We start from the raw sequence: 24,680 nt of genomic DNA, 5'->3' as shown, positions 1-24,680 counted from the left end.
CGGGTTTGGTTCGGTCTGGTGGAGCTAGCAAGATCATCTAAGATCTAAGATCTAAGAGAGACTAATGAAGAGTAGCATTACCTACGATGGTCAGCTTGGCCATGGAGCTTATCCCTTTAGCTTCTGCCTTAATCTGGCAGGTATCGTCAAGCGTCAGCATCCTCATTTCTAGACCGTGTTTCCGTCCTTCCACGTGCGTGAGCACCGTTCGACTCACATGCAGTTTGACTTCATTGCGATACCAAACCACGGGCACGTTGTCGTGAGTCAACTCCAGCTCAAAGTGAGCCGTTTTACCTTCTTTCACCGTCTGGTCCTCAAGAGGCCTCGTGACTCCCAGCCTCATGCCTGGAATACAGCACCAGGGTCGCCGGGCTTGAGCCGGCGGGAGAAACCACAAAAGGTGAACACACGGGGACTGACTTACCTTCCACAATCAGCCGAGCCGTCGACTTCAGACCCAAAACCTCTACGCTGTATTCAGACTCATCGTCAAACTCACAGCTGTTTATGATCAGCATGTGTTTCTTTCCGTCGTCAATCATTTCATATTTGGGGCTCGAGGCGACAATGTCCGAGCCCCTGAACCACATGACTTTCGACACCTCCTTGGTGACGGTGCATTCAAACTTAGCTTGTTTCTTTTCAGGCACAGAAACGTCCTTCACGGGCTCGACAAAGCCCATTTCGATTTCTGCCAGGTTTAAATCATTTGGTGGGTTACGGACCGAACACACACACACACACACACACTCTTTCTGGGCATACCTTTAACGGTCAGCATGGCGCTGGTGATGGCGTTTAAAGCCTGATAGGACACTTCGCCCGCCTGGTCCAGCTGGACGTTCTTTAAGGCCAGGAAACGTTTCGTCCCTTCCACTTTGATGTCGCAAGTCTGAAAAATATTTTATTGATTCAATTTCACTCAAGGACCTTTCAGATGCTGAATGAGAACCTGCTAAGAACATTTTCAACCTGGACCTGTTCACCAAGTCAGGTTTTCAGGCTTGTGCCCCCCCTGCTGGTGCTCAAGCATGCCACTTTCTGCCGGAGCACAATTTGTCATTTTCACTCATTTAACAATAAAAATGGCGTTTTGTTTCATCGGTTTCGCAAAAAAAAAATTGCATTTATTTGAGATGACTGACGAGCTGCAGCCTTTACGTGTCCTCGTCACGACCTACGGCATCAGACTGACAGCTAATAATGAACCACAACTACCGGATATTTGCTACAAGCTATCTTCAGCACCCGGAGCGACATTCCCACTGGCCTCCCGAAAAGACCGGCATCGAGCACGCCCGAAGCCATTTCTCACCTCATGACTCTTGTTCACCAAGTCAGGTTTTCAGGCTCGTGCCCCCCCTGCTGGTGCTCAAACATGCCACTTTCTTCCGGAGCACAATTTGTCATTTTCACTAATTTAACAATAAAAATGGCGTTTTGTTTCATCGGTTTCGCTAAAAAAAATGTGCATTTATTTGAGATCTTGTGGTCGGCGGCACCTCCTCATGCTGATGACTGACGGGCTGCAGCCTTTACGTGTCCTCGTCATGACCAGCGGCATCAGACTGACAGCTAATAATGAACCACAAGTACCGGATATTTGCTACAAGCTATCTTCAGCACCCGGAGCGACATTCCCACTGGCCTCCCGAAAAGACCGGCATCGAGCACGCCCGAAGCCATTTCTCACCTCATGACTCTTGCCATGAGTCCATCCCCATTTTCAACCTGGACCTGTTCACCAAGTCAGGTTTTCAGGCTCGTGCCCCCCCTGCTGGTGCTCAAGCATGCCACTTTCTGCCGGAGCACAATTTGTCATTTTCACTAATTTAACAATAAAAATGGCGTTTTGTTTCATCGGTTTCGCTAAAAAAATGTGCATTTATTTGAGATCTTGTGGTCGGCGACACCTCCTCATGCAGCGCTGATGACTGACGGGCCTTTTGGTGTCCTCGGACCTGCGGCATCAGACTGACAGCTAATAATGAACCACAACGACCGGATATTTGCTACAAGCCATCTTCAGCACCTGGAGCGACATTCCCGCGGCATCGAGCACGCCCGAAACCATTTCTCACCTCATGACTCTTGCCATGAGTCCATCTCCTGGACTTACCGGAGATCTGGTCAGCACTTGTCCCTGAAGTTTCCATTCCCCGACAATATCCTCCTCGGAAATTTCGGTGTCAAAGTTGGCTTCTTCCTTTTCAACCACTTCCAAGCTGGCGAGCGGCTTCAGGATCTCTGCCTCACGCTCTGAAGGACAACGGAGAAGGACAACGGCATCAACGAGATGTCTCCAGAAGCCATGACTGAGTCCACCACGCGGACCGCCGCACCCACCTCCGAGAGTCAGCTTGGCCACGTATTTCCGGTCCTCCACCTCGAAGGTGTATTCTGCCACATCGTCGGGCTGGCAGTTATTGATGCTGAGCATCATGTCGACTCCATCTTTGCTGATCTCCACCTTGTCAGAAGGTTCCAGGGCACCGTCGCCTTTGAGCCACTTCCAGTTGGGCGTGTCCTTGAAGAGCTGACATTTGAAGGTGGCCTTGGCCTTGGGTTTCACGTGCTGGTCCCTCAGAGGCTTCACCAGCCAGTCTTTGATAACCTCTGGAAAGATCACAGCATATGTTGACGTGGGGGGACTGCGGCTATTTGGAATTAATTAGTCTTGCTATTATTAATTAGTCATTTATTAGACTTTGGTTATGGTAATGGTTTCATTTCATTTGAACATGCATCAGATTACAATTGAGTGCATCCCATAATCAGTTCCCAGTTCCACATGTCCGAAAGGAGTAGGAAGAAGCAAAATTTATTAAATCCTACCCCTCCATCTGGTACTTTTACAATCAGTAACTGTTACATTTGTTCACTTCCTGCTTTCCTAATATAATTTAAGTTATTATTATTATTATTATTATTATTATTATTATTATTATTATTATTATTATTATTATTATTATTATTATTATTAGTAGTAGTAGTAGTAGTAGTAGTAGTAGTAGTAGTAGTAGTAGTAGTAGTAGTAGTAGTAGTAGTAGTAGTAGTAGTAGTATTATTATATAATGATTTCGTCTGTACCCCCTCCGGAACAAAAACCAGTGGTATCATCCGCAAAAAATACCAGCTTTAAGTCTTTTGTAACTTTGGAGATATCATTGATGTTCAAGTTTTGAACAGTTTTGGTCCCAGTATTGACCCCTGGGGAACTCCGCATGTAATATATGAACTTGCAGATGTGTATTCTCCTAGCTTTAGGTATTGCTTCCTGTTAGCTAAGTAGCTTTTGACGCAGGTCAGAACTAATCCTCTTATTCCGTACCTTTTATCATTTAGTTATTAGGATGTCATGATTGATTGTATTAATATTGAAATATTTCTGCTGTTAGCAAACAGCATGGTTTTAGTTTTATTTAGGTTCAAGGACAATCTATTATCATCAACAAAAACCAGTGGTATCATCCGCAAATAATACCACCTTTAAGTCTTTCGTGACTTTGGAGATATCATTGAACGGTTTTGGCCCCAGTATTGACCCCTGGGGAACTCCGTATGTAATATATGAACTTGCAGCTTTTGACGCAGTTCAGAACTAATCCTCTTATTCCGTACCTTTTATCATTTAGTTATTAGGATGTCATGATTGATTGTATTAATATTGAAATATTTCTGCTGTTAGCAAACAGCATGATTTTAGTTTTATTTAGGTCCCAGTATTGACCCCTGGGGAACTCCGCATGTAATATATGATCTTGCAGATGTGTATTCTACTAGCTTTACGTATTGCTTCCTGTTAGCTAAGTAGATTTTGACGCAGTTCAGAACTAATCCTCTTATTCCGTACCTTTTATAATTTAGTTATTAGGATGTCATGATTGATTGTATTAATATTGAAATATTTCTGCTGTTAGCAAACAGCATGATTTTAGTTTTATTTAAGTTCAAGGACAATCTATTATCATCAACAAAAAGCAGTGGTATCATCCGCAAATAATACCACCTTTAAGTCTTTCGTGACTTTGGAGATATCATTGAACAGTTTTGGCCCCAGTATTGACCCCTGGGGAACTCCGCATGTAATATATGATCTTGCAGATGTGTATTCTCCTAGCTTTACGTATTGCTTCCTGTTAGCTAAGTAGCTTTTGACGCAGTTCAGAACTAATCCTCTTATTCCATACCTTTTATAATTTAGTTATTAGGATGTCATGATTGATTGTATTAATATTGAAATATTTCTGCTGTTAGCAAACAGCATGATTTTAGTTTTATTTAGGTCCCAGTATTGACCCCTGGGGAACTCCGCATGTAATATATGATCTTGCAGATGTGTATTCTACTAGCTTTACGTATTGCTTCCTGTCAGCTAAGTAGCTTTTGACGCAGTTCAGAACTAATCCTCTTATTCTGTACCTTTCTAATTTAGTTATTAGGATCATGATTGATTGTATTAATATTGAAATATTTCTGCTGTTAGCAAACAGCATGATTTTAGTTTTATTTAAGTTCAAGGACAATCTATTATCATCAAAGCATCTTCATCATGTTCCATATTTCCGCGTATTTCCAACCGGTAAAAGTAATCCGCGTTGGAAGACCGCGTGTTCCTCACCGGTCACTTTGACGTTGGTGCTGGTCTTGATGCTCTCCTGGGCAGCCACCTCACACGAGTAGACGCCGCCATCTTCCTCCGTGGCATTCTGAATGGTCACGGCGTGCTGCATGCCAATCACATTGATGGCCAACTTTCCCGCCTTGGTCTTCAGGACAACTCCATCACGCTTCCAGACGGTGTCCCGCTCCTTGTTGAGCTCACAGGTGAGGTACATGGGTTGACCCTTGGTACATGACGTCTCTGGTTCCAGTTCTTTGATCCACCTCACCGGAAGCTCTGCACAAACACAACGTTCATGAGAAGAATGATGGAACACTCAGACTCCATCACCGAATTGAGTGAGAAGATGGAGGAGCTAACCTTCAACAATCAGCTTAGCGGTGCAGGAGATCTCCTTGCCAGCGTTCCTGGCGACACAGGTGTATTCTCCGGTGTCCGACAGCTGGACATCTTTGATGTTCAACTTGCGATCTTTGCCATCAGACGTGAACTTGTGCTTGGGGCCTTCACGCAGGTTGGTGCCGTCTTTCATCCACGACGTGATGGCGGTGGACGGCGACACCACGCACTCAAACACGGCCGACGAGCCGATGGACTCGGCTTCCAGCAGCAAAATGTCCTCCAGTTTCTTGATGAACTTCAGCGGCACGGCTTTGAGCTTGAAGCCTCCAAAAGGTTCCTCCGGAGGCGATGGGCCTTTCCCGCCGGGCCTCAGACCCCGACCTCGGCCGCCATCGCCGGGAGAAGGCGTTTGTCTTGCTACAAGAGCCGGAAAAACAACGGGTTACTTTCATGTACATGAAGTTGGATGTGGAGAACAAAAGCATTTAGAAGAAAGAACATCTTGTAGAAGAAGAAATGTTTGATAAAAAAAGATATTAATATTTGTAAACATGAACGGTAGAAGAAGAACAACAGCTCAGGTTAAGCCTAACTAGCAGCATGAAGACCAACGGTTCTCACCCCCAAATCCTCGACCTCGTCCTTTAGGAGGTTCCTCTGCTGGTTTCCCATCTGGATAAGTCAGGAGAAGATTTGCTGTTACAATTCCAGAATTCCCAAAACGTCATATGCAACAATAACAAACTGAAGATGGAAAGAAGACCAAGATGAAGACAAGAACATGTTTGATGACATCTGAAAGCAAACGGTCAGGATGATGTCGATGGCGGTGACTGGGATGAAGATGCCAAGGAAGGAAAGAAGGAAGGAAAGGAGTGGTTGAAAGAGTGCGATGAGGATGAGATTAGTCTTCGTGGACAGCATGGGGGCGATGCCGGCGGGGGTTCCGACATCTCCGGGTCGGAACTATCCGGACATGGCCTCACCTCGCTTGCTGTCAGGCATGCCCGGAGTCTCAAGCGCCCCATCCGTCCCTTCAGGGGGGACCAGCTCCCAGCCCCAGGCCTCCTCATCGTCCGTTGGCTCCTGGTCTTCTGCTTCATCTTGGAATACCTCCTCTTCCAGCCGGGTGGGAACTTTCTTCACCTGCACAGCTCCCGGAGAGACCACCTTCAAGAAGGGAACCCTCTTGTTGTCCGATTCTTGTAACGGAGATGCCTCCTCTGGGGAAGGTTTCTTCAAAACGATATTTTTTTCTTGAACCTTCTCCCGTTTGTCTTCATGTTCATCCATGGTCTTGGAGGCCTGCTCATCTTCTACATGTTCTATCCTTGCTCCAGGTGGATAGGTCCTCTTGGGTTTCTTCCGGGTATCTACTTTTGTGTCTTTATCTCCTGTTGGTGGAAGAACACCTCCTTTTCTTTTGGGTACAGGAGCTGGATCCTGGGACTCCTGATACTTGTCTTCTCTTTGGTGGTCCTGCTTCGGCTCCTTAGAAGTTTTACCGGACACGTTTGGTTCCGTTTCAAGCTCAGACCCCACGTCCACTCGCACCTTGAGGTCATCTGATGGAGTCAGGAGTTGGGATTTTAGGTGTTCCTCCTTGTGAGGCTCAAGTTCAGCTTTCTGGTTCACCCCAGGAGATGCTCCTGGAACCTCAGAATCTTTCATGGGTTCTGTTTCATGGCCCTCCGTCTCAGGAACCTCCTCTTTGCCACGTCCATACTGATGTGTCGGCTGCTCTTTTCCAATGGTGGGACCTCCTTTTGGTTTGATTCCTGTTTCTTCTCCTCCTTTTGGTTGGATTTGTGTTCCTTCACCTCCTTTTGGTTTGATTCCTGTTTCTTCACCTCCTTTTGGTTTGATTCGTGTTTCTTCACCTCCTTTTGGTTTGATTTGTGTTTCTTCACCTCCTTTTGGTTTGACATGTACCTCTTCACCTCCTTTTGGTTTGAGATGTACTTCTTCACCTCCTTTTGGTTTGAGATGTACTTCTTCACCTCCTTTTGGTTTGATTTGTGTCTCTTCACCTCCTTTTGGTTTGATTTGTGTCTCTTCACCTCCTTTTGGTTTGATTTGTGTCTCTTCACCTCCTTTTGGTTTGATGTGTGTTTCTTCTCCTCCTTTTGGTTTGACATGTGTCTCTTCACCTCCTTTTGGTTTGAGATGTGGTTCTTCACCTCCTTTATGTTTGACTTGTATCTCTTCACCTCCTTTTGGTTTGATGTGTGTTTCTTCACCTCCTTTATGTTTGACATATGTCTCTTCACCTCCTTTTGGTTTGACATGTGTCTCTTCGCCTCCTTTTGGTTTGAGATGTGGTTCTTCACCTCCTTTTGGTTTGATTTGTGTTTCTTCACCTCCTTTATGTTTGACATATGTCTCTTCACCTCCTTTTGGTTTGATCTGTGTTTCTTCACCTCCTTTTGGTTTGATATGTTTTTCTTCGCCTCCTTTTGGTTTGATTCGTGTTTCTTCTCCTTTTGGTTTGATTCGTGTTTCTTCACCTCCTTTTGGTTTGATTTGTGTTTCTTCACCTCCTTTTGGTTTAACATGTATCTCTTCTCCTTTTGGTTTGATCTGTGTTTCTTCACCTCCTTTTGGTTTGATATGCTTTTCTTCACCTCCTTTATGTTTGACATGTGTCTCTTCACCTCCTTTTGGTTTGATATGTGTTTCTTCACCTCCTTTTGGTTTGATCTGTGTTTCTTCTCCTTTTGGCTTGATTCGTGTTTCTTCACCTCCTTTTGGTTTGATTTGTGTTTCTTCGCCTCCTTTTGGTTTGATGTGTGTTTCTTCACCTCCTTTTTGTTTAACATGTATCTCTTCTCCTTTTGGTTTGATGTGTGTTTCTTCACCCCCTTTTGGTTTGATACGTTTTTCTTCACCTCCTTTTGGTTTGATACGTTTTTCTTCACCTCCTTTATGTTTGATATGTATCTCTTTTTCTCCTTTTGATTTGATGTGTGTTTCTTCACCTCCTTTTTGTTTAGAAGGTGTGTCTGCACCTCCTTTTTGGATAGTTTCCACTAATTTGAGTTGAAGTGATTCCTTCTGCTCCTCATCCTTTTGCATTTGAGTTTTTCCTGCAGTTGTTTTTTGTTCTTCTTCCTGCTTTTCCTCCACTTGATGTTCCCGACGGTCAAGTCGACTCGTTTGTTGTTCAGCGGTGAAGAGTCGTTCAGACCTTCTGAGTGTGATTACCTCCCGGTCTTCTCTGTGGCGGAGAGCATGAACGTTGAGGTCTTGGTGAAGAAGCTCGCTCACGTCTGCCTGATGGCTTTCTACTTCCTTCTCAGCTGCTGGAGGTTCTCCTGCAACCTTCTTCAACCTGATGACCTCCACCTCTGCTTCCTTCTCCTCCGTGTGGGCGGTCACCGCACGCTTCGTTTTCCGTATGGATGATCTTCTTGTCTCTTGTAGAGGAATCTTAACTTTCTGTACATCTGATGCTGTGTTGGCAGCAGCAAATTGATTGATTGATTGACTGATTGATTGATTGATTGATTGATTGATTGATTGATTGATTGATTGATAGGTCACTCGTACAAACAGACTGAGTTACAAACAACAAACAAATATATTTTTCTTTCTTCGTAAAACAAAGAAACGTGAGTATACCTTTAGTTGGTCCAGGAGCTCTAACCGGTTCCTTGTCTGCAAGAAGTTGAAGGAAATCCAAAATCAGTTCAAGCATTTCAAACCACAGATTTCCAAAGAGCTGAATTGGGAATTTTTACCCGGGAAGACTGGGAATTTTGAGTGCATAAAAGTACATAATGGATATGTTTGACCACCGCGTGGGTGACAAAGGTTACCTCCAGGTGGACAGATGTCCTCAATGACAGAAGATGGTTCAGAAGGTTTCTCCTCTGCCAAAGCAAGATGTTCCACAAGAATGGCAATGACATGAAACGCGTGTTAAGATTGAACGCGAGCAAGATGTTATCATAGCAGAAGAAAGCGTACGGTTAGCAGATACAACATGCTAGCAGATACCTGGAGAAGGAACGACTTTAGCTGGAGGCTTTGGTGTGAGTGGAGACAATGTCTTTTCTTCTGGAGGAGACACTTAGAGGTAGAACAAAACCAAGGTCACATTTAGGGAACAACACAAGAAAAAAACCAGAAAATGAGCAGACAGAAAGAAAGACACGGAGACGAAAACTGGCCACTAAGGCAAACATCTTCAAAGAGGAACTACCTGGAGGAGGAGGTACTTTTTGGTCTAGAGTAGAAGGAACCGAGGCTTTCCGTGTTTTCTGCTCTGGAGGAGAAACTTTGACATAAAGGATACCAAGATAAGTCAGCCAAGAAGAAAAGACGAGACACAAGAACCAGGATAAACACGGACCGCAAACAGTCCACAGTCCAGAAGACATTACCTGAAGGTGGAGCCACCTTCTCTACGGGGGGTGAAGATGCTGGTGTTTGCTCCTCTGGTGAAGACACTTGAGGAACAAGAGATGCCAGGATCATGGCTGGGAAAGAACAAGCTCATTCCAAACACCACATGTAACACAAATATCTAAATACTAAACATAGTACAAAGTACACAAGACGACACGCAACAAACACCAATACCAGAGGTCGACACGTAACAAACACAACAACCAGACGTCGACACGTAACAAACACAATGACCAGAGGTCGACACCTAACAAACATGACGACCAAAGGTCGACACGCAACAAACACGACGACCAGAGGTCGACACGTAACAAACATGACGACCAAACGTCGACACGTAACAAACGCGACGACCAGACATCGACACGGAACAAACACGACGACCAGAGGTCACCACATAACAAACACAACAACCAGAGGTCGACACACAACAAACATGACGACCAGTGGTCGACACGTAACAAACATGATGACCAGACGTTGACACGTAACAAACACGACGACCAGACGTTGACACGTAACAAACACGACGACCAGACGTTGACACGTAACAAACACCACTACCAGGTTGTGGTAGTGGTAGTATGAGAAGAAGACATGGTTAAGACCACGTATGAAGTGTCAGCAAACGGGGGCTGCTTTAGACTGGACCAATTCTCCATGAGGGAAACATCTCGTCATCAGAAGAGATGATGTTTGAGCAAGAGCTTCAAGAGAAACGTCTTTGACTTCATCATATGGAGACATCATCACCATCCAACTGGGTGGGGCTAAATGATTGATGTCTACTTAGAACATTTGTGTTTCAGCCTCCTTGACCTGTCCATCTTGCAGAAGATGTCTCTCTTGCCTCTCTTGGGGGCCCAGGACTGATCCATTTGCAGTCTTGAAGGTAACATGACCCCCTTCCCTTGGCAAGAATCTTCTGTTGGCTAATAATGCCAATGTTTTTGTCTAAAGATGGCACTGTTTTTGGCTAAAGATGCCAATGTTTTTGGCTAAAGACGCCAATGTTTCTGGCTAAATATGCCAATGTTTTTAGCTAATGATACCAATGTTTTTGGCTAAAGATGCTAATGTTTTTGGCTAAATATGGCAATGGTTTTGGCCATGTCTGTAAAGAATCCAAACAGAAACTTGTGCAGCCACGGCCAACAACGTTGGCATCTGGGGCCAAAGATGTACTCCAATGTACTACCAAAGATGACACCTCACATAGAACAGTACAGACACAAAACACAGAAAATACTGCTTTGGAAAGGTTTGTTTAGCTAATTGCTGTTAGCTAAATAACTTTAGCTAAGGAAAGGTTTGTTTAGCTAATTGCTGTTAGCTAAATAACTTTCCAAAGGTGATGGTCATAGGAGACAAAGACAACAACGACACAGAAAAGACAGTGAAGGCCAGAGTGAGATGATTAGGACATGCTGACCAAGCTACCTTGTTGTGGTTTTTGTTTTGGTCTTTTGGAGTCTTTGGCTTGTGGGGCAGCTGGACCAACAAGTTCTGCTTGGCCAGACTGTGGACGTTCTGCTTGTTTTGTTGGTAGTTCCTTTTGGGCAGGAGCCTCTGGAACCTTTGTGGCTTCTCCGGGAATCTTTTTTGGTGTTTCTGTTTGAAGATTTGCTTCTTGTGGTTCATCACGAGGAGGCAACAGATGCGGTTTTTGTGGCATCTCGGGGATGGCTTTAGGTTGTCTCACTTCTGGGACAACTTCAGAAAGATGTTTGACATGATTAGACATCTGACAGAACATACTCTATCGAGTACACAACATGCAGACACACAAAGAACATCTCCAGCCCTCCTCTGCTCATGAAGATGAGCTTCTTCGGCAGTACCTCGTGCAGGAGCAGCTTCAGCTGGAGGGGAGGTGACCTTTAAGAGACATGGTTCTTCTGGTGCGAGTGTGTCGTCCACTTAAGAGAAGAACGACATGCGCTTTAAACAACGGTTGATGACCTCATTCAAGATCATACTTGAAGTGAAAGAAGTCTGAGATGTTCTAGTTTGTACGTGAAAACAACCAAGAATGAAGATGGTAGCCAAGACATTAAGATGTTACCTCGGACTTTGGAAGAGTCTTTTCGTTTTTTGGAAGGTTCGAGCTTGTTTGCTTCTCTTTTCATCTTCTTTGACGCCGGAGCGGTCTTGGACTCAGCCAGCGTCTCTACTGGAGCCGCTTCAGGCTCGGATCTCAGCTGGGCTTGGAAAGGATCTGGAATGCTATCTGTAGTCCCTATCTGGTCAAGTTCAGGTGTGGCTTCTGGTTCCGGTTGAGGTTCAGCAACCGGTTGTGATTTAGATTCTGGTTCTAGTTCAGCTTCTGATTGGGGTTCAGCTTCTGGTTCTACTTCTGGTTCTACTTCTGGTTCAGCTTCTGGTTCAGCTTCTGATTCAGCTTCTGGTCGAGGTTGAGGTTCGGCCTCTGGTCGAGGTTCAGCTTCTGGTTCTACTTCTGGTTGTACTTCTGGTCGAGGTTGGGGTTTGGCTTCTGGTCGAGGTTGGGGTTCAGCATTTGGTTCTACTTTTGGTCGAGGTTGGGGTTCAGCTTTTGGTTCTACTTTTGGTCGAGGTTGGGGTTCAGCTTTTGGTTCTACTTCTGGTCGAGGTTGGGGTTTGGCCTCTGGTCGAGGTTGGGGTTCGGCTTCTGGTCGAGGTTGGGTTTCAGCTTTTGGTTCTACTTCTGGTCGAGTTTGGGGTTTGTCCTCTGGTCGAGGTTGGGGTTCGGCTTCTGGTCGAGGTTGGCGTTCGGCTTCTGGTTCTGCTTTGGTGCATATTTTCAATGCTTCAAGTTTAACAGAGACAAAGACTTCAATGGTTTGTCCCAATCACGGCAAAGTCGAGTAAATAAAAGATGGTGTCATAACGACAGACCAAGAAAAGCCAGACCAACACCACATGAACGTTGAAAAGACAAACCACACTTGAACACACAAACAAGTGTAGGCTTCAAAGTTGTTATTATTATCATGTTACCTTCAGGGACCGGGTGTTCCTCTTGTCCAGGCAAATCAGCAACCACCACTTCTGGCGTCTTGGTGTCAGCTTCTTAAAAACATTCACTCTTATGACTTCTCTGACCACAACATATTAAGATAAGGAAGAAAAACATGCAAACAAAGACGAAGGAAAGCAGGTATTTACAAATACCTGTAGGTGGAGCTTCAGCTGCAGAGGGTTTCTCCTCTGGCGTCCTGTAAACCTCAGGAACTTGAAAGATGAAGAACGTTCATGTTAAAGATACAACGACCGAGTGCAGTCTTCATATCTACTAACAACTGAGTTCCAAAATGGTCTAAGGAACGTTTACATTTAAAAGCAGATTCATTGGTCTTCCTGGGACCACAAGAACGTGAAAGAACAAAGAAAGAAGAAGAAGAAGACCTGGACAAAAATGTTAGAATAAAATGTAGATAGAATAAATATAATGTTAGTTATCACCCTTATGTCCATTTGCTTAGACAATAGAAATGTGCTGAGGAACAAATGTTCCCGTGACCCTGATCAGAGACCCCCAGTAACCCCCATTGACCCCCAGCGACCCCCGGGTCCTGGAGGTACCCGGATGCGCCAACAACAACAAACCCTGCAGATGTTCATGTTAATCCTGCAAGAATGTGTCAAGATAAGAACTCATAAAACAATAAAAGTAATTACTCTCACATATACACACACATATAGACAAACAAATACAGCTCGTGGAACTGCCCTCTTCCGCCCCCCTTAGAGTTGCAAGACCATGTAGTAGGGACCCCCGAAAGAGAATAAAAAGAGAGGAGCGTGAACTGGTTTCACTCTCCTCGCTGCGAGTAACTTTGAATATTGTTTTCTTTCTCTTCTGTATTTCTGTATTTAAGTGTTTTTAAAAGTGTCACAGGAGTTTGAACCTGACAAAAAGACCAAGAGGAACCAAGTAAAGGACTGACGGATGATGACGGACATGCTAATGGATGATAGCGCGCTAGACTATTGGAGCCGTACTGGATTACTTTAACCTTTGAGTCATTTCTCTTAGGAATTGTGTAAGTTCATCAGTAAGCACGAGTAAAGAGCCAATCGAGCCAAGACCCAAGAGCCAAGAGCCAAGAGCCAAGACCCAAGAGCCAAGGTTAACCAAACCTGGGCATGGATCAGAGCACTGACCAATCGTGGCGGAAGCCCCGGTGTGAGTACGCCCCCAAAAGCACAAAGACCAGTGAGGCGTCCCTGTTCTTACCTGAGACGGTCAGCTTGGCGTTGGAGATGTGAGGACCGCAGACCACCCGGTAGTTTCCCTGGTCTTTGGACTGGCAGTTGTGGATGTTCAAGCAGTGGCGCTCACCGTCACTGCTTATGGCGTACTTGTCACCGTTCTCCAGTTTCTGGGTTCCTTTGTACCAGCTCAGCGTGATCTCTGGGTAGTTGATCCTGATCTGGCACTGAAAGGTGGCGCTGTTGTTTTCAGGCACCGTCTGGTCACGGATGTCCTCCGTGACGGTGACAGGCTGCGGGTTCAAAATGGATTTCGATCAATTCACGGAGGAGATCAGACTTTGTGTTGGGAGTCGTCAAAACTTTTTACCTCTGTGTCCACTCGGCCCTCGAGCTGCTGGATGAGTCGAGCCATGTCTTCTTCATCAACTCGGTCGCCATGCCCCGCCCCCTGTAGCGGGAAACGTGCACGACATGACATCAATACGTGGCTACGTGGTCATTTCCTGTCTGACGCCCCAACCCACCGTAACGGTCATTACGGCAGATATACATTTCCACCAGTCGGTGGCGCCATTGGAGTCGGTATCAAAATTTCATGTGAGTTTTGACGGCGATCTGATGATACGAAGTTGTGACTGACTGATGGTTAATGGCGGCGACCAGTTTTTGCCGCCAGGCTCCGCCCACTATGTGTGATGAAACATCATGCAAATTTTTATTCATTTTAATGGGGGCGCTACAGAGTCAATTTTGGGAGCTTATGTATGGGACCCATAAAATATTATTTTTTTGCCAGACCTGAATTTGGTGAGTTATAATAATAATAATAACAAATAGTTATAACAACATAATAATAATAATAACAAAAATAATAATAACAAAATAATAATAATAATAATATATATATATAATAAATAATAATAATAATATATATGCAATAAAATAATAAAATAATAAAATAATAAAATAATAAAATAATAAAATAACAAAATAATAAAATAACAAAATAACAAAATAACAAAATAATAAAATAATAAAATAATAATAAAATAAAAATAAAAATAAAAATAAAAATAAAATAAAAATAAAATAATAAAATAATGAAATAATGAAATAATAAAATAATAAAATAATAAAATATAAAATAATAAAATAATAAAATAATAAAATAATAAAATAATAAAATAATAAAATAATAAAATAATAAAATAATAGACTGCATGTTCTATCAGAACTTAACAGCAATACTTACAGCACCTGACAGGAAATTTCTTACCGTTGTTACGGCCTCCATCTCCTTTTCTCCATTTTATTATTTTAGTATTTTTTATTTAATTTTTTTATATAAAAAAAAATCAAAAATTAATAATTAAAAATTAATAAAATAATAAAATAATGGAGTGCATGTTCTATCAGAACTTAACAGTAATACTTACAGGACCTGACAGGAAATCTCTTACCGATGTTACGGCCTCCATCTCCTTTTCTTTCTTCAGGAGCTCCACTGCCTGGAGGATGGCACGGTAGTCATGGATCTGGTGCTCCCTCAGAACCTTCTCGTACTCTTTTGGATCTTGACCTCGGAGCAACTCGACTATGTTGACCTCTTCTTCTTTTTTGGGACTCTTCTGCTTGGAGGGGGTCCTAGCACAGGAGGAAACATACACATCATCCCGAATTTCTGTTCATCAGAGCAAGTTCTTTCAGGTGGACACAGAGGAGACACAGAAGCTGATAAATTTCGGTCTCTGGTCCCTGTGGACCACAACTTACTTCTTCAGCCTAATCCTTATGTCCTCAAGTCCCGCCGCTTCCTCTTTTTTGGTGACAGCCATCTCAGCGCTGCACTCGATCTCGCCATGTTTGTTGCTGGCCACGCATCTGTAATGACCCGAATCTGACTTGGTCACTTCTCGGATCTCCAGTCTGGCATCCTGGCCTTTGTGCTCCATCGAGATGCGACCACCGGGTGTGATCTGCCTCCACTTGCCCTTCATCCACTTCACGCTGGGGATGGGCTCACCTCCAATCTTAGCGATGAAGGTGGCCGTGCCCTCTGCAAGATCAATCAATCAATCAATCCATCAATGATACAAATTATGAAGAATTGCTACTTTTTAATCATGGACCCCTGAAAATGTCCTCCTGTTTTGACAAGGACACATCCATACTATACATCCGTAATATACATAAATACTATACATCCATACTATACATCCATACTACACATCCATAATATACATCCATACTATACATCCATAATATACATCCATAATATACATCCATAATATACATAAATACTATACATCCATACTATACATCCATAATATACATCCATAATATACATCCATAATATACATACATAATATACATAAATACTATACATCCATACTATACATCCATACTATACAGTCATAATAAACATAAATACTATAAATCTATACTACACATCCATAATATACATCCACACACCTTCTTTGCATTGAACTCACCCCTTTTTGCTTTGATCTTGCGAGATCTTGTGATGTCCCAAAATTATTGAAAGTGTGGGAAGCCATGTTTACTTACTCTCTGTGACAGAAACATTCTTTGGTTCCTCGATGAAAAAAAGGTTGTCAAGGGCTTTCACGGGGGCAGGAGCACTGGCTGCGGGGGCAGGAGCCGTGGTGCTGGCGGCGGACTTGCCGTCTTTTTCTGAAAGAATTAACCGAGGTGAGTGCCAAAAACATACATCCAACCATACATACATCCATCCAACCATTCGTCCATCCATCCATCCAACCGTCTGTCCGACCGTCCATCCATTCATCCTTCCATCCAACCATCCATCCATCGAACCATCCAACATCCATCCATTCATCCTTCCATCCAACCATCCGTCCATCCAACATCCATCCCTCCATCCGTCTGTCCGTCCATCTGTCCGTCCATCCATCCATCCAACCATACATCCATCCATCCCTCCAACCATCCATACCGCCATTCGTCCATCCATCCATCCATCCATCCATCCATCCATCCAACCAACATCCATCCAACCAATCATCCATCCATCCCTCCATCCATCCATCAACCATCCATCCAACCATCTGTCCATCCATCCATCCAATCACCCATCCATCCCTCCATCCGTCTGTCCGTCCGTCCATCCCTCCATTCAACCATCCATCCATCCATCAACCATCCATCCAACATCCATCCATCCATCCAACCATCTGTCCATCCATCCATCCATTCAATCATCCATCCATCCCTCCATCCGTCTGTCCGTCCGTCCGTCCGTCCATCCATTCATCCAACCATCCATCAACCATCCATCCATCCATCCATCCCTCCATCCATCTGTCGGTCCATCCATCCAACCATCCGTCCATCCATCCATCCAACATCCATCCAACCAATCATCCATCCATCCATCCATCCATCCATCCATCCATCCGTCTGTCTGTCCATCTGTCCGTCCGTCTGTCCATCCATTCATCCAACCATCCATCAACCATCCATCCATCCATCCATCCAACATCCATCCATCCATCCATCTGTCCGTCCATCCAACCGTCCATCCATCCATCCATGTATCAATCCATCCATCAATCCATCCACCCATCCATGCATCCATCCATCCATCCATCCATCCATCCATCTATGAAGTACCTTTGATGGTAACCCTGGCCTTGCAGAAGTCCGTCCCTGCAGCATTGCTGGCCTTGCACAGATAATCTCCTGCAGCAGGTTTGGTCACCTGGCTGACTTCCAAAGAAGCTGTACCATTCACAAACGTGATCTTGGTGCTTGAACTAGACTTGATTTCCCTCCTGTCCTTCATCCAGTGGACGGTGAGTGGAGAAGAGCCGGCAACGTGACATTTCAGGCTCAGATTCTCTCCTTCGCAAAGCGTCACCGGTTGCAGAGGAACATCAAATTTAGGAGGCTTGCTGCTTTCTGGAAGAAGTAGCGTAGACGTTCAGATGAAGGAGAAGGAACGACCAGGAACCTCAGCTAGAACCTTGCTTTCTGTGGCAGCTAGGACATGTAAACACAATGAATGGAAACCCACCTGAGATGGTGAGAGAAACCTGACAGGAAGCTTTCCCGGCCTGGTTGGAGGCCTCGCAGGTGTAGGTGCCGCAGTCAGAGGTGCTGGAGTCCCGCACACTCAACACGGCCACGTTGTTCTTAAAGGTGACATCATATTTGTCTGACGCACTGAGTTCTGTGTTGTCCCTGTACCAGGTGATGCTCAGCGGCTGGGAGCCACAAAGCCGAGTCTCCATGGTGACCGTCTTACCCACCGAATCCATCATGGACTCTGGGAGACGCTTGCTGAAGCTGGGAGGAAGTGTGCGTTCTGTCGTGGAGGAAGACAAAGTCACAAAGTGACGGTTTTGCATTCGAACATGAACGACCGCAACCTGCCAACATAACTCCAAGTCCAAGTCCAAGTCCAAGCTTTTCAGGAGACCCAAAGCCTCATCAAGACCCATCAAGAAGCAAAAACCAGTCACAAGAAGTTTAGTGTCTTCAATCCGAGGATGAGATGTTTCGTTCTGAGTATTTGGGCAAGTCCGCCTTGGTGGACCTCCAATGATGCACGAGCTAAGCGGTCTTGGAGTTTTTTCATAAGGATTACCTAACAATTACTGCGTAAGTACTACTATGTAAGCACTACTGCGTATCTGCTATTAAGTAGTAAGCACTACAGGATGTAGCTACAACTCCATAGCAATTACTATGTGAGTACTACTACTGTATGTAAGCACTACTGCGTAACTACTTTAACTATTACAATGTAGCTACTACCACGTACCGATTACTACACAAGTACTACTATGTAAGCACTACTGCGTATCTGCTATTAAGTAGTAACCGCTACAGGATGTAGCTACAAGTCGATAGCAATTACTATGTGAGTACTACTACTGTATGTAAGCGCTACTGGTTAAGTACTTTAACTATTACAATGTAGCTACTACCACGTACCGATTACTACATAAGTACTACTATGTAAGCACTACTGCGTATCTGCTATTAAGTAGTAACCGCTACAGGATGTAGCTACAAGTCGATAGCAATTACTATGTGAGTACTACTACTGTATGTAAGCACTACTGCGTAACTACTTTAACTATTACCATGTAGCTACTACCATGTACCGATTACTACATAAGTACTACTATGTAAGCACTACTGCGTATCTGCTATTAAGTAGTAACCACAACAGGATGTAGCTACAAGTCGATAGCAATTACTATGTGAGTACTACTACTGTATGTAAGCACTACTGGTTAAGTACTTTAACTATTACTAATGTATAACTATACTATATAACTAACTATAACTAATGTAGCGACTACCACGTACCAATTACTACATAAGTACTACTAAGCATGCCTTGTTCATGCCTTGCACAACACTTGAGGACTCTGTACAGAGCCCTGATGCACTCCCTATCCTGGTCCAGCTCCATGTCCTTCAAGGTGAACTAAAAGCGAAGCCTTCATGCAGGTTGGCAAGCAAACGGGTTCTCAGGTTCTGGTCCGCCGGATGTTTCATGGTACATTCAAGGCTAATAAAAACTACCGAGTCAGAAGTAATCCTCTTGCAGTTGCTTCAGAACGGACTCAGCAGTCGGTGTCAGTCATGTGATGCTCACAGGCCATGCGGTTAGTCCAGGACCCATTCAGGAGTTTTTGCTGGAAAAACCTCATCCACTGACGGCAACGGAGCAGAAAGTGCAATATCGTTGTTTTTACGGTTTCTCGATGGAGTTCCTTTACCTAAACCGACACGAGCCTGGCAGACGTCACTTCCGGCTCCGTTAGCAATTTCGCAAGAGTACACCCCGGCTGCTTCCGGCCTGTCGCTGTTGAGGACCTCCAGGACGCAGGTTGAGTCTGTGGTTGTGACATTGTACTGATAGGACGCCCAAATGAATTTGCCGTCCTTTTTCCACGTGACAAAGACTCTTTGGCTTCCGACGTATTTGCAGGCTAGCTTGAGCGGTTGACCGATTGTAAATGTCGTGTCTTCCAACTTTCTGATGAAGCGAACGGGTTCTGGGAGAAGCAATGCTGATGTTAGACAAGCGTTAAAGCACTTCTACGGCTACTAGCGCTAATGTTATTAGCATAGTCCAGAGCTCAGCGTGATCCACCTTAGCATCCTGTACCTCGGATCTACCTCAGATTTCTTATACTAAATAACAGAAGAAAAGTCCGAAGTATCACCTGTCACGTTCACGTCACAGCTGGCGGACGCCGAGCCCACCCGGTTCTCAGCCTTGCAGATGAACTGGCTGCGATCAGACTTGGTAGTCTTAAGCAGTTTCAAAGTGGCGAAACCGTTGGCGAAGTCCATCAAACAGTTCTCGGAACGCCGCAGCTTCCCGTCCGCTTTGAACCAAGCTACGGAGATTTCAGGAGTTCCTGCAATCTGGCACCGCAAGGTGACCGGATCACCCAGAGCAACCTCGACCGGTTCCATCTTTTCAAGAAAATACGGTTTCTCTAAAGCGACAATAAGAACGGTTTAGTGTGACAAGAGCGAACACGATATCGAGAGATGCGCATTTATACCTAGAATGGACACTTGGGCATCGCATCTGTCTTTTCCGACTCCGTTGTCGATTTCGCAAGAGTATCGTCCTGCTGCTTCGACCTTGTCGGAGTTAAGAACCTCAAGAATGCAGGAAGTGGACGTCGTGATGACGTTGTACTGGTACGAAGCCCAGACGAAGACGCCATCCTTCTTCCATGTCACATTGACTCTGGGGGTTCCGGCAAACGTCACCTCGAGTCTTAGAGGCTTACCCTTCTCGGAGAAAAGATCCTTCAGCTTTTTTACAAAGTGAACCGGCTCTGTAAGAAGCAATTCCATGATGAGTCATCGGAAGATCGGAGATCGGAAAACGGCAAACAAGTCAAGTCCTACCTTTGACGCACAGGTACACCGTGCTACTTTCCTTCCCTGCATCGTTAATAACCTGGCAGGTGTACTCCCCCGCGTGGGATAGTTCCACTCTGTGAAGAATCAAACTAGCGACATCTTCATTCAGGGAGATCTCACACCCCCTCCCGTGCTGCATTTCCTTTGTTCCCCGGAACCATTTGACTCTGAGCGGGGAACTGCCTTTCACCTTCGCCGAGAACGACACACTTTTCCCGAGCAGTGTCTCTTGAGCTTCGGGCGTTTCCACAAAAGACGGAGGTTCTAGGTTCAAATCACAGAAACGGTTTGTAACATCATAACTTTTGTGATGTCTTCTGAACGCCACCGAAGAACCACTGACCTGTCACGTGCATGGAAGCACTGGTCTCACTGGTTCCCATAGCGTTCACGGCTTTGCAAGTATATTTCCCGGAATCCGACACCTTAATGGTTGGAATTCTGAGTTTACAGTTATTATCGGAGCTGCTAATATCGCAGTCGGATCCACTTGTGATCTCCTGGCCGTTGTGGAACCAGGAAGTTGTTAAAGGAGCTGAACCCGTCACCTTACATTCCATCTCACCGGGTTTTCCCACCACAAGGTGGGTGTCTCTCAGCTTTCTAATGAAACTAGGAGGAATCATCTTTTCTATACCCCCCGAAAAAACAAAAAAAAACAGGTTAGAACGTTTTTGTGTGGTTTTCCCAAACGGATTCATAAGAGTGCTTGAGCGACCACCAACCTGAGACAGAGAGTTTGATTTTGCAGGAGGCTGAACCAACGTGGTTTGCAACCTCCAGCCTGTACTCTCCGGCATCAGCTTTATCGGCAGAACGGAGCTTCAGGTGGGCGACTTTCTTTGAGAAGGACATTTGGTACTTAGCCCCGGAAGAAAGTTCTTTGTTGTCCTTGAACCACCTGATTTTCAACTCAGGGGAACCTGACACAGTGACTTCAAAAACTGCATTTTCCCCTGCCTGCATGTTCAAGGACTCTGGACTTTCCACGATGGCTGCGGGTTCTAGAGATTGGAGAAGAATGTGCTGAGCAACACAAATGGAAGAAGTTGCCGGTTGTCATAGTTTCATAGACCTCGACTAACCTAAAACCGTCACATGGGAGATACATTCCACAGTTCCGGAATCATTCCTAAGCTGGCAGGTGTACTTCCCCGCGGTGGTGGAATCTACCGTGGGAACCACAAGCGTCACCACGTTGTGCTCAAAGGTAATCTTCCTGTTATCTCCATCTCTCAGAATGTGATCTTGGTCCTGAATCCAAGACACGGTCATGGGCTCGGAGCCTTTGACCGCCGCCGTCAGAGTCAGCCGCTCGCCTGTTTTCACAGACTGGTCGACCATCTTGGTGGTGAAGGCCGGAGGTTCTAAATTGTGACGTTAGAAGTTAGAAGATGAGCTCCAAAGAAACCGCCGGCTAATGTGAACCAACCTTTTAAGCTAATGCTAGCACTGCAGGATTCACTTCCTACACTGTTTGAGACCCTGCACTCGTAGACGCCGACGTCGGCTTGCTCCAGTCTCATGACGTGAAGCGTGGCCGAGCTGCCCTCGCTGATCATCTTGTACTTCCTGCTCTCCTTCAGCGGACGTTTGTCTTTGTACCAGCTCACCTGCAAACGCGGCGTTCCGTATATCTCACAGTGCAGGCTTGCATCTTTGCCTTTAACGGCCTCCACTGGGGAAGGGACTTTGGTAAAGGAGGGTGCCTCTGGAAAAAAACATTTCCGTGAATGTGAATCAACAAGGAAATCTGTACTCCTTTACAAAGACGGCTCGGCGCACGCGATGCAATCGAACACTTTCACAAGACGACAGGAAAGAAAACTGCGGTCATTCTGTCGGAAACATGGCCGACTATTCCCCTCCTCAAAAACTGACCCATGCTGTGGGATGCCTGATTCATGCAGGATTCCGTGATCCGACTTGAAGGTTCTATATCGCCATGCAGTCTTGGTGGAGTTTTTTACTACTAGTCAATTCTGTCTCCGTCATTCCTTGAGGAAGAATCAGTCCAATAAAGATTCGGTCTTGGAACAAAAAAACATTCATTCATTCATTTTCTACCAGTTTTTCCTCACAAGGAGCCTATCCCAGCTGTCTTTGGGCGAGAGGCGGGGTCCACCCTGGACTGGGGGCCAGCCAATCACAAGGCACATATAGACAAACAACCATTCACACTCACATTCATACCTATGGACAATTTGGAGTCGCCAATTAACCTAGCATGTTTTTGGAATGTGTTAAGTGTTCTTACAAAGAACACTAAACTCATCACACACCAACTTAACACTCAAAAGGTATAATTATGAAACCAGCTAAACCGAATCATTCATTCATTCATTCATTTTATCCCGCTTATTCTCACAAGGGTCGCAGGGGGTGCTGGAGCCTATCCCAGCTGTCTTTGAGGCGGGGTACACCCTGGTCAGCCAATCACAGGGCACATATAGGCAAACAACCATTCACACTCACATTCATAATTTGGAGTGGCCAATTAACCTAGCATGTTTTTGGAATGTGGGAGGAAACCGGAGTACCCGGAGAAAACCCACGCATGCACGGGGAGAACATGAAAACTCCACACAGAGATGTCCGAGGGTGGAATTGAACCCTGGTCTCCTAGCTGTGAGGTCTGCGCGCTAACCACTAGACCGCCGTGCCACCCGGAACAAAAAAAAAAACAAAATGCTGAAATTCCGCATTCCTTGTGTTCATGCGACAAAAAGAAGCCATGGGATATCTGACCTTGCACCGTGAGCACGGTGCTGCAGCTCACGCTGCCGGCATCGTTCTGAGCCTCGCACGTGTAAACGCCATTGTCATCGAGCCCCGCGGAGCAAAGCTGGAGATGCGCCGTGGAGTCCACCAACGCGGTTTTAAAGTTGTCTCCGTCCGTGATCTGTTCATCGTTTTTGAACCAGCACACACCGAGCGGCTGGGCGGTGGACAGTTTACATTCCAAGCGGAGCGCCTCGCTCAGCTTCACAAAGGTTTTGGGAAGAAGTTTCTGGACAAACTGTGGTGGTTCTGAAAAGTTAAAAAAAAAGCATTTAGTCAGCTGAGTTTGGGCATGCAACGTCGTGATGGAGAAGATGGGCAGTCAGGTGAAGAAGATGCTTGGTGGTCGTCACTTTTCACCTTTGACCGATAATTGAGCCGCACTTCTTATAGCGCCCGCTTCATTGCTAACGTGGCAAGAATAATTCCCACTCTGCAGGTTCCCGACTGAGTCCAGTTGCAGGGAAGAAGAGTATTCATCCTGTGTGATGCGACATGATGGACCAGCCATCAGTTCCACGTCGTCTTTCACCCATTTCACCGTGAAAGGTGGCGTTCCTTCAAAGACGCTTTGGAAAACCACCGTGGTTTTTGGAACCACGGCTTGAGACTCAGGTTCCACCGTGAACCGCGGTGGCGCTGAATAAAATCCACACAGAAGAAATATTGAAAAAGGAGAAAAGTTACAAAATCGGGGACGTGCTAATGCAAACCTTTAGCGGTGACAACGGCGCTGCACAAGCAGCGGCCCGCTTTGTTGCTAAGGTGACACGAGTACTCGCCCGTGTCCCGGCTGTCAGTCAAAACAAACTGCAGCCTGAATGTGTTGCCATCCTGACACATTTCATACTTGGAACCCTCACTGATGGGTTCCTTGCCTTTGGTCCAGGCAACCGATATCGGAAGAGAACCGACCACTTTGCACTCCATGGTGACCACTGAACCCAGAACTGCTTGGATATTTGTTAGCGTCTTTGTGAAAGCGGGCGGGATTTCTTCCTCTGCGTAACATTGACAGATGATTAGAGCAGAAACAAACAAACGGTCGAAGAAAAAGTCGAGTCAAATTTAAGCAACAAACCTAAAACCATCAGCGTGATTTTACAGCGGCATTTTCCCACAGAATTCCTGGCCTCCATAAGATAATCTCCGCCATCTTGCAGATCGCAAGACTGTATATTTAAAATGCCGAGGTCCTTTTCGTGGAACAGATGATATTTCCGACTAGAGTGGAGCTCTCGGCCATCTTTGCTCCAACTTACAACGATTTCAGGACTTCCGACTACTCTGCACTCCAGTTTAACCGGATCCCCACAAGTGACTTTGAGCGTTCCTGGTTTGTCTTGGATGGAAGGAGGTTCTACAACACCAAGCAAAC

The 24,680-nt window shown here is 45.3% G+C and overlaps 1 protein-coding gene across 2 annotated transcripts in view; it reads right to left on the bottom strand.

The window, feature by feature from the left end:
* Positions 1-24,680, bottom strand: part of LOC131136273 (titin-like) — a 196,852-nt gene that overhangs the window by 122,559 nt on the left and 49,613 nt on the right. Inside the window, exons 58-95 of one of the 2 annotated variants that reach the window (XM_058082950.1) lie at positions 24,384-24,662; positions 24,016-24,303; positions 23,663-23,941; positions 23,270-23,551; positions 21,954-22,232; positions 21,607-21,888; positions 21,247-21,525; positions 20,865-21,152; positions 20,507-20,785; positions 20,152-20,433; positions 19,804-20,082; positions 19,354-19,632; positions 17,634-17,924; positions 17,231-17,518; positions 16,145-16,270; positions 15,350-15,632; positions 15,037-15,220; positions 13,944-14,024; positions 13,599-13,866; positions 12,533-12,592; positions 12,359-12,430; positions 11,445-12,167; positions 11,221-11,298; positions 10,820-11,092; positions 9,355-9,450; positions 9,174-9,248; positions 8,969-9,040; positions 8,788-8,841; positions 8,591-8,626; positions 5,956-8,421; positions 5,591-5,641; positions 4,988-5,386; positions 4,625-4,903; positions 2,350-2,619; positions 2,123-2,262; positions 769-895; positions 428-694; positions 82-348 (exon numbers count right to left, since the gene is read on the bottom strand). In XM_058082950.1, the coding sequence (XP_057938933.1) occupies positions 82-348; positions 428-694; positions 769-895; positions 2,123-2,262; positions 2,350-2,619; positions 4,625-4,903; positions 4,988-5,386; positions 5,591-5,641; positions 5,956-8,421; positions 8,591-8,626; positions 8,788-8,841; positions 8,969-9,040; positions 9,174-9,248; positions 9,355-9,450; positions 10,820-11,092; positions 11,221-11,298; positions 11,445-12,167; positions 12,359-12,430; positions 12,533-12,592; positions 13,599-13,866; positions 13,944-14,024; positions 15,037-15,220; positions 15,350-15,632; positions 16,145-16,270; positions 17,231-17,518; positions 17,634-17,924; positions 19,354-19,632; positions 19,804-20,082; positions 20,152-20,433; positions 20,507-20,785; positions 20,865-21,152; positions 21,247-21,525; positions 21,607-21,888; positions 21,954-22,232; positions 23,270-23,551; positions 23,663-23,941; positions 24,016-24,303; positions 24,384-24,662 (10,701 nt within the window). The remainder of the gene's footprint in view (positions 1-81; positions 349-427; positions 695-768; positions 896-2,122; positions 2,263-2,349; positions 2,620-4,624; positions 4,904-4,987; positions 5,387-5,590; positions 5,642-5,955; positions 8,422-8,590; positions 8,627-8,787; positions 8,842-8,968; positions 9,041-9,173; positions 9,249-9,354; positions 9,451-10,819; positions 11,093-11,220; positions 11,299-11,444; positions 12,168-12,358; positions 12,431-12,532; positions 12,593-13,598; positions 13,867-13,943; positions 14,025-15,036; positions 15,221-15,349; positions 15,633-16,144; positions 16,271-17,230; positions 17,519-17,633; positions 17,925-19,353; positions 19,633-19,803; positions 20,083-20,151; positions 20,434-20,506; positions 20,786-20,864; positions 21,153-21,246; positions 21,526-21,606; positions 21,889-21,953; positions 22,233-23,269; positions 23,552-23,662; positions 23,942-24,015; positions 24,304-24,383; positions 24,663-24,680) is intronic. The other variant, XM_058082951.1, reaches the window with a different exon arrangement.

Source organism: Doryrhamphus excisus, chromosome 9 (assembly GCF_030265055.1).
Source record: "Doryrhamphus excisus isolate RoL2022-K1 chromosome 9, RoL_Dexc_1.0, whole genome shotgun sequence".
Classification (NCBI taxonomy): Eukaryota; Metazoa; Chordata; class Actinopteri; order Syngnathiformes; family Syngnathidae; genus Doryrhamphus; species Doryrhamphus excisus.
This window is presented reverse-complemented; position numbering and strand designations above follow the sequence as displayed.